General features: G+C 45.1%; 1 protein-coding gene across 1 annotated transcript in view; it reads right to left on the bottom strand.

The window, feature by feature from the left end:
* Positions 1–13,187, bottom strand: part of FRZB (frizzled related protein) — a 44,515-nt gene extending 31,328 nt beyond the window's left edge. The window contains exon 1 of the mRNA XM_068123739.2: positions 12,396–13,187. Coding sequence (XP_067979840.1) covers positions 12,396–12,891 — 496 coding nt within the window. The 5' untranslated portion in view covers positions 12,892–13,187. The remainder of the gene's footprint in view (positions 1–12,395) is intronic.
* Positions 13,188–13,896: the final 709 nt, after the last annotated feature.

Genomic DNA, 13,896 nt, shown 5'->3' with positions numbered 1-13,896 from the left:
CCTTTACCCCTAAAATTAGGGTCAATGCCTCTAATTTAGTCTCGGCATACTTTTGTTCCGGAACGGGGACAGTGCGTAATGCGAACATCATAATGTACAAGCATCGAACCAAGGAACATCTTTCCTCAACAGATCACCCAGTGAATGGAGCATTGTGGCTGCGTTTGTAATGGATTTCATATAGGAATTCAAGAGGCCCAAACAGGATCTCAGTTCTGAAATGTTCTGAGGACTGGCCTCATTCTGGATTAGATCACCCTTTCCTGGATTGCATCACCTTTTCCTGGATAACATCAACTTTTCCTGGATCGCATTACCTTTTCGTGGATTGCATCACCTTCTCCTGGGTTGCAACATCTCTTCCTGGATTGCATCACCTTTTCCTGGATTGCATCAGCTTTTCCTGGGTTGCATCACCTTTTCCTTGATTGCAACATCTTTTCCTGGATTGCATCACCTTTTCCTATATCGCATCACCTTTTCCTGGATTGCATCACCTTCACCTAGATTGCATCACCTTCACCTCGATTGCATCGCCTTTTCCTGTGTTGCATCATCTCTTCCTGGATTGCAACATCTTTTCCTGGATTGCATCACCTTTTCCTGGATCGCATCACCTTTTCCTGGATTTTGCATCACCTTCACCTGGATCACATCACCTTTTCCTGGATTGCATCACCTTCTCCTGGATTGCATCACCTTCTCTTGGGTTGCATCACCTTTTCCAGGATTGCAACATCTTTTCTTGAATTGCATCACCTTTTCCTGGCTTGCATCACCTTTTCCTGGCTTGCATCACCTTTTCCTGGCTTGCATCACCTTTTCCTGGATTGCATCACCTTTTCCTTCATATGATGTAGACTGTAGACTATCCTTGTCTACTCTATGACCCCAAAACTGCTGAGTTTTACACCATTTCACATTTGATTGCTTTCATTCGTACTCTATCCTTCTCAAAACGTTGAACACCCTGCACCTCATCATGAATCAAATGCCTGTTGGGGATTTAAATGAGAAAATGATTATCTCAGTAACAGACGAGCCCATCCATTGCTTGTACAATTTAGTTCATTATAACTCTCTTCCTCACCCTCCTTGCACTACCCTCTCTCCACCCCACCCCAATGAGAACCTCTGGCTATGGCTTCCCCTACGCTCCCACCTTTTGTTCCCATGTGTTCTGTACCGTCCTCCAAACAGTGATGACTCCATCTACATCTCGCTGTCTGATGACATGGACCAACTTCTACCGACTCATCCCAACTCCCTCTTCCTCATATGTGGTGATTTCAATTGTCACCATAAAAGCTGGCTGGGTGTGGGGTACCTCTCTCACCAGCCATGGCTCCTCAGCAAAGGACTTCTGTGACTCATTGGGACTGACACAATCTGTCAATTTCCTGACCCGGATCTCAGTCAACGGAGCATCGTCTCTTCTAGACCTGGTTATGACAAACTTCTCTGCAAATGTCTGCTGCTCTTCTGCTCCAATCGGTTCTTCTGATCATGTGCTTGTTAAAGTGGACATCTCTCTGACCATTCTCAGAGAGCCTCCTCAGCGTCAACGAGTCTGGCATTTCACTCAGGCCGACTGGCACGGTCTTCAAGCAGCCATAAATCATCTGGACTGGTCTCCCATCTCTACCGCCTTTGACATCAACTCATCATGGGAATTCTTCCAAAGTAAATTGCTCTCTCTCATGCACAGATTTATCCCATCTCACCTTCAGTTGTCATACCCTTCCTCCAGCCCATGGTACACGGAATCTTGTGGTGAGGCAGTTGCCCTGAAACAACTTGCCTTCGCCTCCTGGAAAGCAAATCCAACGGAAGGAAATCTCATTTCCTTTCACAAAGACCGGAACAAGTGTGTGTCCACCCTCATGAGAGCCAGGAAACAATATCTCTCCGTTCTCAAGACCGAACTCTCTTATCTGTCTCCCTCTTCCAAATCCTGGTGGCGTCTGGTCAAATCTGTTTCTGGTGTTTGTTCCCCCTCCATCCCCTCCCTCACCTCAAACGGCTACACAGCTGACTCCACAGGTGAAAATGCTGAATGCCTCAACTCTGTGTTTGCCTCAAAATCTTGTGTCCCAAACCCGTCCCTCTCTGTACCCACCGTACCCAGTCATACCCAGCTGCTCCTGGACTCTGTGTCCTTCTCTCCTGACAAGGTGGAGAGGTTTCTGTCAATCCTCGACTCTGATTCTGCAACTGGACCAGACGGCATCAGCCCACGAGTCCTAAAATCCTGCTCTGCCACTCTCTGCCCACCTTCACTCTTTCATTCCTCTTTTCTCCTGCCTCTGGAACAAACTCCCACACTCTCTTCAATCCCACTCCTCCCTCCAGGTCTTTAAAACAGCTGTTCACCACCATCTCTTATCTTCCCCCATCCATAACCTTGATCTCTTCTACCCCCGTTAATTCACCCCAGATCTACCTCTTTTTTTTTGGTAAAATACCGACTTTTTTTCCTGGAAGTTGTAGCAGTGTCCATGTGTTATATACCTCTCACCCCCCACCCCCACCTTCCCATGCCTCCTCCCCCCAAGCCCTCTCCCTCCCACAGATCTTCCAATGTCCCTGTTCTCTGCTGTTGTATTTGCATGCTTCCGTCTCTCTCCCCATCTTGTCTGATGTGCATCTTGGCCTCATCTTGTCTTCCATCTTGTCTCCCGCTCCCTTTATTGTAAGTTTTATGTGTCCGTTTTTTTTTTGTGATTGTTGTTAGCTCTTACACGAGCCTCGATCTTGTATACAAAAAATAAAAATAATAATAATAAGAAAAATAACTAGAACTGCCACTTTACAACTGATGGCAGTGATGACCGGTTTCCTCTGCCTTCCCGCTGTCATACAACCCAACTTTTGATACAACCCCACTTTCATTGCACATGCTTTGACACAACCCCCTTGGATACAACCTCAATACACACACACACACACACACACACACACACACACACACACACACACACACACACATCCCCCCCCCCACCCCCCACCCACACATATCCACACACATGCACATTCCCCCCCCACCCAACACACGCATCCCCACATGCACACGCACACACACATCCGCCCTACCCTACCTCCACCCACACACACACACACACACACACACACACACACACACACACACACACACACACACACACACACACACCCCCCACCCCACACACACACATATCCACACACGCACCCCCACCCCCCCAACACACACACATAGTCACACACACACACATCCCCCCCTACCCCCACACACAAACACAACCCCTCTCCCCCACACACACACACCCCACACACACACGCACACATATGCACACCCCCACACACACCCATTCCCCAACCTCCCCCCCCCCCACCGCCCTCCCCCCACACACACACATATATCCACACACACCCACACACACATCCCCACAAACACACACACAAACATCCCCACACACATACACCCACACAGACAAACAGACACACACAAACACACACACACACACAAACACACACACACACACACACACACACACACACACACACACACACATCACCCCTCCCCCACAACACACACACACACACACACACACACACACACACACACACACACACACACACACACACACACACATACACACACACACACACACACACATACACACACTTTACAACAACCCCGCTTTCACATTATTATTATTATTTTTCTACATCAATTTATCCCATACACACAACCAACACACGCATCCAGACAACCAACACACGCATCCAATTTATCCCATACACACAACCAACACACGTCATCCAGACGTGAGATGATGCTCAAGAAATTTCATCCTGTTCGGAAGAAGTTTTGTACTTGTCGAAAATATGACGTCATAATGGAGGCACCTATGACATCATTTTCTTTCTCCACTAATTTATCCCTAGATGATGCTCAAAAAATTTCATCCTCATCGGATGAAGTTTTGTACTTGTCGAATTATGACGTCATAATGGAGGCACATATGACATCATCATTCACAAGGCTTATTCTCCATGGATAGTTCTTTACAATGAAATATGTCTCAATCTTTTCTACGCAGCGCTTTTGGAGATATCGAGATGTAAAAAATTTCGGTTTTTCCAAGGTGGCGACCGTACCACGTGACCTGTGACGTCATAATTAACCTTAAAAGATTATTCATGCCCAGGCGCACCTGTGGTGAAAATTTCCTGTCAATCCGTGCAATGACTGCAGAAAAAGCGATTTTTATAGAAAATAAACCTGAAGATCGCAGAGACAGAATGATTGATGTGGCCTGGGAAGGCCGAGCGAGTGTTTCATCTTCTGCACCCAATGACACCTTGTGTCTTCTCTGTGTGGAACGTGATTGGGTCAAAAATCGTCGGAATTTTGCAAAATCTGTTTTCGTCATTTGTTAATCTACCTCAGCCATTGACAAATGTGAAATTAGAATTTTATTTGAGGTTCAAATTACCCCGTGAGATCGTTTTGTTCGTTGCCTGACCATCTGTACATGTAATAATTAATTATTTGCCCACGCTAGAGACTCTTCTTCTTCAAGCAATAACAACTTCTAACTTCCAGACCATTTGCACACTTGTTAGTCCTCATGACTTCTACTATATTATGAAGTTTCACGTTGATCAATGAAGCGGGTCAAGAAATATCATTTTAAAAATATTTTTGTTTAATTAACGATATCTGCCAAACCACGTGACTATCGCAAATTCCAAAAGGACATCATAGTAGACTGATATGCTGAACTCATCTGTGAAGTTTCTCCTCGATATGATCAAAAATGAGGGAGGAGCTAGGTTTTAAAGGTTTATGATTTTAAACGTCATAACTCCGAAACCATGTGTCGCATGACATCATGCTCGCTGACTTTTTTGTTCGTCATGGGTATCCGTTTCTGCTTGCAAAGTTTGGCCTCGATCTGTCCAGGCGTTTTGGAGAAAATGGGATTTTAGTGATATTTTCAGGCTTTTCACTCAAAACAATATGGCGGCTGAACCACGTGACCTGTGACGTCATAATTACCATTGAAATATTCTACAGACCGAGTCCCTCCTGTGGTGAAAATTTGCTCTCAATCGGTCCAATTATTGGAGAGAAAATGGCTTTTAAAGAAATAAGTCATTAAAATGGCAGTAGCACATTGAGTCACATGGCCTGGTAAGAAAATATGTTGCATTTCTTCTTCTTTCAACAACAAAGACTTCCAGCTTCGAGACCGTACAACCAATCATGTTGAAATTGTACACACTTGTTCCACTTGATGAGATCTACAATGCATTAAAAATTCAAGTCTATCAATGCAGTGGTTCAAGAGTTAGAGGCTTTTTAGGATTTCCCCTTCAATTACTTATTGTGGCCAAACCATGCGACTTATCAAAACTTCTCAAGTATTACTTAAACTTCCCCCCATGGGGAACATTTGTGTAAAGTTTCCACTCGATATCTTCACAAATAATGGAGGAGATAGCATTTTTAGTTTATGTTTAAAAACGTCATAACTCCGAAACCATGTGTCGCATGACATCATGCTCGCTGACTTTTTTGTTCGTCATGGGTATCCGTTTCTGCTTGCAAAGTTTGGCCTCGATCTGTCCAGGCGTTTTGGAGAAAATGGGATTTTAGTGATATTTTCAGGCTTTTCACTCAAAACAATATGGCGGCTGAACCACGTGACCTGTGACGTCATAATTACCATTGAAATATTCTACAGACCGAGTCCCTCCTGTGGTGAAAATTTGCTCTCAATCGGTCCAATTATTGGAGAGAAAATGGCTTTTAAAGAAATAAGTCATTAAAATGGCAGTAGCACATTGAGTCACATGGCCTGGTAAGAAAATATGTTGCATTTCTTCTTCTTTCAACAACAAAGACTTCCAGCTTCGAGACCGTACAACCAATCATGTTGAAATTGTACACACTTGTTCCACTTGATGAGATCTACAATGCATTAAAAATTCAAGTCTATCAATGCAGTGGTTCAAGAGTTAGAGGCTTTTTAGGATTTCCCCTTCAATTACTTATTGTGGCCAAACCATGTGACTTATCAAAACTTCTCAAGTATTACTTAAACTTCCCCCCATGGGGAACATTTGTGTAAAGTTTCCACTCGATATCTTCACAAATAATGGAGGAGATAGCATTTTTAGTTTATGTTTAAAAACGTCATAACTCCGAAACCAACTGACGCATGACGTCATGATCGCTGAACTTTTTGTTCGTCATGGGTATGCGATTATGCTTGCCAAGTTTGGGCTGGATCTATTCAGCCATTGCGGAGAAGAAGCGGTTTTCGTGTTTTTCAAGAAAAACAATATGGCAGCCAAACCATGTGATGTATGACTTCGAAATTTTTTGAATTCTGAGTTTTTTTAACTAAGGATCTGGGGGAAAAAATATCATTTTCGTGAGAGCAAAGATGTGTTTGACGAATTCTAACCTCTTAACATTAGCATTTTTAATATACTAAATAAACATGTTTTTTGGTCCCATTGCAGTTCTTTAGAATGAGCCATTACGCAAATTTTTCCATTGAGCCATTTCGGAGATATAGAGGGGCAAAGTTAAAGGTGTTTTCCAAGATGGCGCCCATACCACATGCCCTACGACGTCATAATTAGCATTAAAAAATTAAACATGCCTATCCGATCATTTGACGAAAATTTCCTGTCAATCCGACCTGCGGTTGCTGAGAATCTTAATTTTAAAGTTTTCGGAGATGCAAAATAGGGTGGAAGAATAATAAGAAAAACTTTGGGAATAATAATAGGTTACTCTCTATTTCATCCATGAGAGTAAACCTAACTCCATTTCATGGAGAGTAAACCTAATAATAAGTTACCCCTTTCAAAAATTCCAGGGACAGAAAGCAATGTATTAAACTGAAATCGATGCTTGTATGTATTTACTATCAAATATGACCTTGACTCAACATCTAGCTACAGTTACATGTCGCCATTGTTTTTCCAACTAACTTTGAAAAGATCTGGCCTCCTGTCAGAGTGGTGAATAGATCTTCCTTATTTGGCAAAGCATTGGGTGGGTTACCTCGGAACACCTTGTTTACAGTTACTTTATAATCACCACAAACAAGAACTTGCCCATCTGATTTTGGTACTATGACAATTGAAGTGGTGTAACTACTTTAATCTATGTTACTGATAATGTATCTCACCCTAACCTTCATGGGAATAGGGCACTGGCTTCCAGTAGATTAGATAGCCATGGATTAGATAGCCTACTTAGATGGCCTTTGATTAGATAGCTTTGGATTAGATAGCCTACTTAGATAGCCTACTTAGATAACCTTGGATTACATAGCCCACTTAGATAGCCTTGGATTAGATAGCCGACTTAGATAGCCTTGGATTAGATAGCCTACTTAGATAGCCTTGGATTAGATAGCCTACTTAGATAGCCTACTTCGATAGCCTTGGATTAGATAGCCTACTTAGATAGCCTACTTAGATAGCCTTGGATTAGATAGCCTACTTAGATAGCCTACTTAGATAACCTTGGATTACATAGCCCACTTAGATAGCCTTGGATTAGATAGCCGACTTAGATAGCCTTGGATTAGATAGCCTACTTAGATAGCCTACTTAGATAGCCTACTTAGATAGCCTACTTAGATAGCCTTGGATAGCCTTGGATTAGATAGCCTCCTTAGATAGCCTACTTAGATAGCCTACTTAGATAGCCTACTTAGATTGCCTACTTAGATAGCCTTGGATTATATAGCCTACTTAGATAGCCTACTTAGATAGACTTGGATTAGATAGCCTCCTTAAATAGCCTACTTAGATAGCCGACTTAGATAGCCTTGGATAGCCTTGGATTAGATAGCCTCCTTAGATAGCCTACCTAGATAGCCTACTTAGATTGCCTACTTAGATAGCCTTGGATTAGATAGCCTCCTTAGATAGCCTACTTAGATAGCCTACTTAGATTGCCTACTTAGATAGCCTTGGATTATATAGCCTACTTAGATAGCCTTGGATCAGATAGCCAACTTAGATTGCCTACTTAGATAGCCTACTTAGATTGCCTACTTAGATAGCCTTGGATTATATAGCCTACTTAGATAGCCTTGGATCAGATAGCCTACTTAGATAGCCTTGGATTATATAGCCTACTTAGATAGCCTTGGATTAGATAGCCTCCATAGATAGCCTTGGATTAGATAGCCTACTTAGATAGCCTTAAATTAAATAGCCTACTTAGATAGCCTAAGATTAGACAGCCTTGGATTAGATAGCCAACTTAGATAGCCTTAGATTAGATAGCCTTGGATTAGATAGCCTACTTAGATAGCCTTGGATTAGATAGCCTACTGAGATAGCCTAATTAGATAGCCTTGGCATTGTCTCGTGGCACTTGTGTTGAACCCACTTATTGGTTTATGTCTCGCTAAATACTAACCAAGGCCACCAAAGTAAGGCAAGCTAACCAAGGCTACCTAAGTAAGGCTAGCTAAACAAGGCTACCTAACCAAGGCTACCTAAGTAAGGTTACCTAACTAAGGTAAACAAACCAAGGATACCTAAGTAATGTTAACTATGTAAGGATACCTAACCAAGGCTACCTAAGTATTGCTACCAAAGTAAGGCTACATAAGTAAGGCTACCTAACCAACGCTACCTAAGTAAGGTTACCTAACTAAGGTAAACAAACCAAGGATACCTAAGTAATGTTACCTATGTAAGGATACCTAACCAAGGCTACCTAAGTATTGCTACCGAAGTAAGGCTACATAAGTAAGGCTACCTAACCAACGCTACCTAAGTAAGGCTATCTAACCAAGACTAGCTAACCAAGGCTACCTAAGTAAGGCTACATAAGTAAGGCTATGTAACCAAGCCTACCTAAGTAAGGCTACCTAACCAAGGCTACCTAACTAAGGCTACCTAAGTAAGGCTGCCTAAGTAAGGCTACCTAAGGCTACCTAACCAAGGCTTCCTAACCATGGCTACCTGTGTAAGGCTTCCTAACCAAGGTTATCTAAGTAAGGCTACCTAACCAAGGCTACCGAAGTAAGGCTATCTAATGAAGGCTAGCTAACCAAGGCTACCTAGCTAAAGCTACCTAAGTAAGGCTAGCTAACCAAGGCTACCTTGGTAAGGCTACCTAACCAAGGCCACCTAAGTATGGCTATCTAATGAAGGCTAGCTAACCAAGGCTACCTAGGTAAGGCTACCTAAGTAAGGCTACCTAAGTAAGGCTAGATAACCAAGGCTACCTTTGTAAGGCTACCTAACCAAGGCTACCTAAGTAAGGCTACCTAAGTAAGGCTACCTAAGTAAGGCTATCTTCATCCGCAGCTCAATGGAATACTGCTCTCCCCTCTGGGCTGGTGCACCTGCCTCACACCTAGCTCGTCTTCACGCTGTTGAAACCAAAGTATTCAGAATCATTGGAATCTCCCGCGATGAAGCTAACTCCAAGGGCCTCTCACTCACTCACCGCAGGCAGGTTGGTGGTCTTTCCGTCTTCTACCGACTCCTCTCTGGCCTTGCCCCCCCCCCCCCCAGCTCTCTCTGGGCTCTGTCCCCAAAATATTCCTACAGGTCGCACAAGATCTGCCTGCAACCCTCTTATGGTTAAACTGCCAAAATCAAGACTCTCTGCTCACCTTCACTCCTTCATTCCTCTTTTCTCACGCCTCTGGAACAAACTCCCTCACTCTCTTCAATCCCACTCCACCCTCCAGGTCTTTAAAACAGCTGTTCACCACCATCTCTTATCTTCCCCCATCCAAAACCTTGATCTTTTCTACCCCCGCTAATTTCACCCCAATTCCACTTTTTTGAAATACCAACTTCTGTCCTGGAAGTCCTTGGTGTCCTTGTGTTTTATACTTCTGCCACTCCCCTCCCCCCAAGCCCTCTCCCTCCCACACATCTCCCTGCTCTTAAATGTTGTGTGCCCTCAAGTGTTTGTGTGCTTCCCTTCTCTTGTCTTCCGCTCCCTCTTTTTATATATTTTGTTTGTCTGGTTGATTTGTTTGTGAAATAAATGTCAGCTCTTTCACGAGCCTCGATTCAGTATACAAAAAAAAAAAAAATAAAGCCTACCGAAGTAAGGCTACCTAGCCAAGGCTGCCTAACCAAGGCTAACTAAGTAAGGCTACCTCGAAAGGCTATCTAGGTAAGGCTACCAAGGTTACCTAAATAAGGCTATCTAACCAAGGCTACCCAAGTAAGGCTACCGAACCAAGGCTACCTAAGTAAGGCTACCTAAGTAAGGCTACCTAGCCAAGGCTGCCTAACCAAGGCTAACTAAATAAGGCTACCTCGAAAGGCTACCTAGGTAAGGCTACCAAGGTTACCTAAATAAGGCTATCTAACCAAGGCTACCCAAGTAAGGCTACCGAACCAAGGCTACCTAAGTAAGGCTACCGAACCAAGGCTACCGAACCAAGGCTACCTAACCACGGCTACCTTACCAAGGCTACCTAACCAAGGCTACCTAACCAACGCTACCTAACCAAGGCTACCTGTGTAAGGCTTCCTAACCAAGGTTATCTAAGCAAGGCTACCTAAGTAAGGCTACCTAACCAAGGCTACCTAAGTAAGGCTACCTAACCAAGGCTACCTAAGTAAGGCTACCTAACCAAGGCTACCTAAGTAAGGCTACCTAACCAAGGTTATCTAAGTAAGGCTAACCAAGGTTATCTAGGTACGGCAACCTAACCAAGGTTATCTAAGTAAGGCTACCTAACCAAGGTTATATAATTAAGGCTACCTAACCAAGGTTATCTAAGTAAGGCTTCCTAACCAAGGTTATCTAGGTAAGGCTACCTAACCAAGGTTATCTAAGTAAGGCTTCCTAACCAAGGTTATCTAGGTAAAGCTTCCTAACCAAGGTTATCTCGGTAAAGCTTCCTAACCAAGGTTATCTAGGTAAGGCTACCTAACCAAGGTTATCTAAGCAAGGCTACCTAACCAAGGTTATCTAGGTAAGGCTTCCTAACCAAGGTTATCTAGGTAAGGCTTCCTAACCAAGGTTATCTAAGTAAGGCTACCGAACCAAGCTTTTCTCGGTTAGGCTTCCTAACCAAGGTTATCTAGGTAAGGCTTCCTAACCAAGGTTATCTAGGTAAGGCTTCCTAACCAAGGTTATCTAGGTAAGGCTTCCTAACCAAGGTTATCTAGGTAAGGCTTCCTAACCAAGGTTATCTAGGTAAGGCTTCCTAACCAAGGTTGTCTAGGTAAGGCTTCCTAACCAAGGTTATCTTGGTAAGGCTTCCTAACCAAGGTTGTCTAGGTAAGGCTTCCTAACCAAGGTTATCTTGGTAAGGCTTCCTAACCAAGGTTATCTAGGTAAGGCTTCCTAACCAAGGTTATCTAAGTAAGGCTACCGAACCAAGCTTTTCTCGGTTAGGCTTCCTAACCAAGGTTATCTAGGTAAGGCTTCCTAACCAAGGTTATCTAGGTAAGGCTTCCTAACCAAGGTTATCTAGGTAAGGCTTCCTAACCAAGGTTATCTAGGTAAGGCTTCCTAACCAAGGTTATCTAAGTAAGGCTTCCTAACCAAGGTTATCTAGGTAAGGCTTCCTAACCAAGGTTATCTAGGTAAGGCTTCCTAACCAAGGTTATCTAGGTAAGGCTTCCTAACCAAGGTTATCTAAGTAAGGCTACCGAACCAAGCTTTTCTCGGTTAGGCTTCCTAACCAAGGTTATCTAGGTAAGGCTTCCTAACCAAGATTTTCTCGGTAAGGCTACCTCACCAAGGTTATCTCGGTAAGGCTACCTAACCAAGGTTATCTAAGTAAGGCTTCCTAACCAAGGTTATCTAAGTAAGGCTTCCTAACCAAGGTTATCTAAGTAAGGCTTCCTAACCAAGCTTATCTAGGTAAGGCGTCCTAACCAAGCTTATCTGGGTAAGGTTTCCTAACCAAGGTTGTCTAGGTAAGGCTTCCTAACCAAGGTTATCTTGGTAAGGCTTCCTAACCAAGGTTGTCTAGGTAAGGCTTCCTAACCAAGGTTATCTTGGTAAGGCTACCTAACCAAGGCTACCTAAGTAAGGCTACCCATGTAAGGCTACCTAACGAAGGCTACCTAAGTAAGGCTACCCATGTAAGGCTATCTAAGGCTACCTATTAACGAAGGCTACCTAAGTAAGGCTACCCATGTAAGGCTACCTAAGGCTACCTAACGAAGGCTACCTAAGTAAGGAGGTTGCGAGATTGATGTCGCATTCGGGAATTCCTTAATTACCTGCGTCGAGGACATCTTGTATTAACGGGTTTTACAATTATATTCCGAGTTATATCGAATAACGAGGTTCACACTCATGTCGAGTCGAATGTAAACAAGTGGATCTTTCTTATCGAGAGAGAATCAAGATATCAAAAGAACAACAACCTGGGACGAACCGTCGGGCATGTGTGTGACGATGGCTTCAGGTGAGATGCACACTCCTCTCTCGTACACGGGCAGCTCCTCGCACGCCATGCTCTCCGGCCATCGGTAGTCGTAGCGTCGCATGACCGGCTCGCACGAAGCCCGCGCCGCCTCGCACAGCGCCCGGCACGGCTTCACGGGTTCCTGCTGGAAGCTGATGGTGCAGATCGGTGCGTACAGAGCGCACAGGAAGAACGCGAGCACGGGGCTGCAGCGCATGGCCAGGAGCTCCTGGAACTGCTCGATGGACAGGATGGCGTTCTCCTGCGTGCTGTGGTGCAGGTGGTTGGGCATCCGCGTCATGTTCCACAACATGCTCCGGCACATGGGGATGCGGATGGGCTCGCAATCCATGGCGGCGAAGGAGGCCGGAGGTGAGCACAGGGCAGGGAGGACGACGAGGGCGAGCACCAAGGTACCGAGCGAGGTGGGGTCCCGCCGATGCCTCTGGGGGACGATGCGCTGCATTCCGCGACCTGGCGAGCCCGAGTCTCGATGCCCGAGTCTGGATGCCCGAGTCTGGATGCCCGAGTCTGGATGCCCCAGTCTCGATGCCCGAGTCTGGATGCCCGAGTCTCGATGCCCGAGTCTGGATGCCCGAGTCTGGATGCCCCCCTAACCCTAAGTGATGGTGACGACCTTTCCGGGCAGAGCGCACATCACGGTGCACATCCCAACATGTCACCGACTCCCTCGGTACACGCTTCGTTCTCTAGCTCGGAGCCCCCGTGCGCCTCGTACTCGAGCTACCCGCTACATGGGCTACCCCTACCCGCGACATGACGTGGATAATGTGGCCCAACCCAGGCCTCGAGACAATTCCCTCCTCACGCCCTCATGGCCCTCAGAACCTCCCCCACCCTGTGCTTGCCTGGTCACTCATGCGAGCCGGGCATCCACCTTTTGGGAGCATAAACGTAGAACGTTGGGAAGGGGATCATTGGTAAGATTGTGAAAGGATCAAGGAAAGGGGCTAGTAGGGAGAAGGAGGTGCAAGGAAAGGGATGTGGGTAAAAAGGGGTTTGGGGTGAAGGAGGTGAAAAGGAAGAGGGTGGGTGAAGGAGGTGAAAAGAAAGAGGGTGGGTGAAGGAGGTCAAAATAAAGAGGGTGGGTGAAGGAGGTGAAAAGAAAGAGGGTGGGTGAAGGAGGTGAAAAGAAAGAGGGTGGGTGAAGGAGGTGAACAAGAAGAGGGTGGGTGAAGGAGGTCAAAAGAAAGAGGGTGGGTGAAGGAGGTGAAAAGAAAGAGGGTGGGTGAAGGAGGTGAAAAGGAAGAGGGTGGGTGAAGGAGGTCAAAAGGAAGAGGGTGGGTGAAGGAGGTCAAAAGAAAGAGGGTGGGTGAAGGTGAAAAGAAAGAGGGTGGGTGAAGGAGGTGAAAAGAAAGAGGGTGGGTAAAGGAGGTGAAAACAAAGAGGGTGGGTGAAGCAGGTCAAAAGAAAGAGGGTGGGTGAAGCAGGTCAAAAGAAAGAGGGTGGG

Source organism: Myxine glutinosa, chromosome 7, assembly GCF_964187855.1.
Source record: "Myxine glutinosa chromosome 7, kmMyxGlut1.1, whole genome shotgun sequence".
In the NCBI taxonomy this organism is placed as follows: Eukaryota; Metazoa; Chordata; class Myxini; order Myxiniformes; family Myxinidae; genus Myxine; species Myxine glutinosa.
This window is presented reverse-complemented; position numbering and strand designations above follow the sequence as displayed.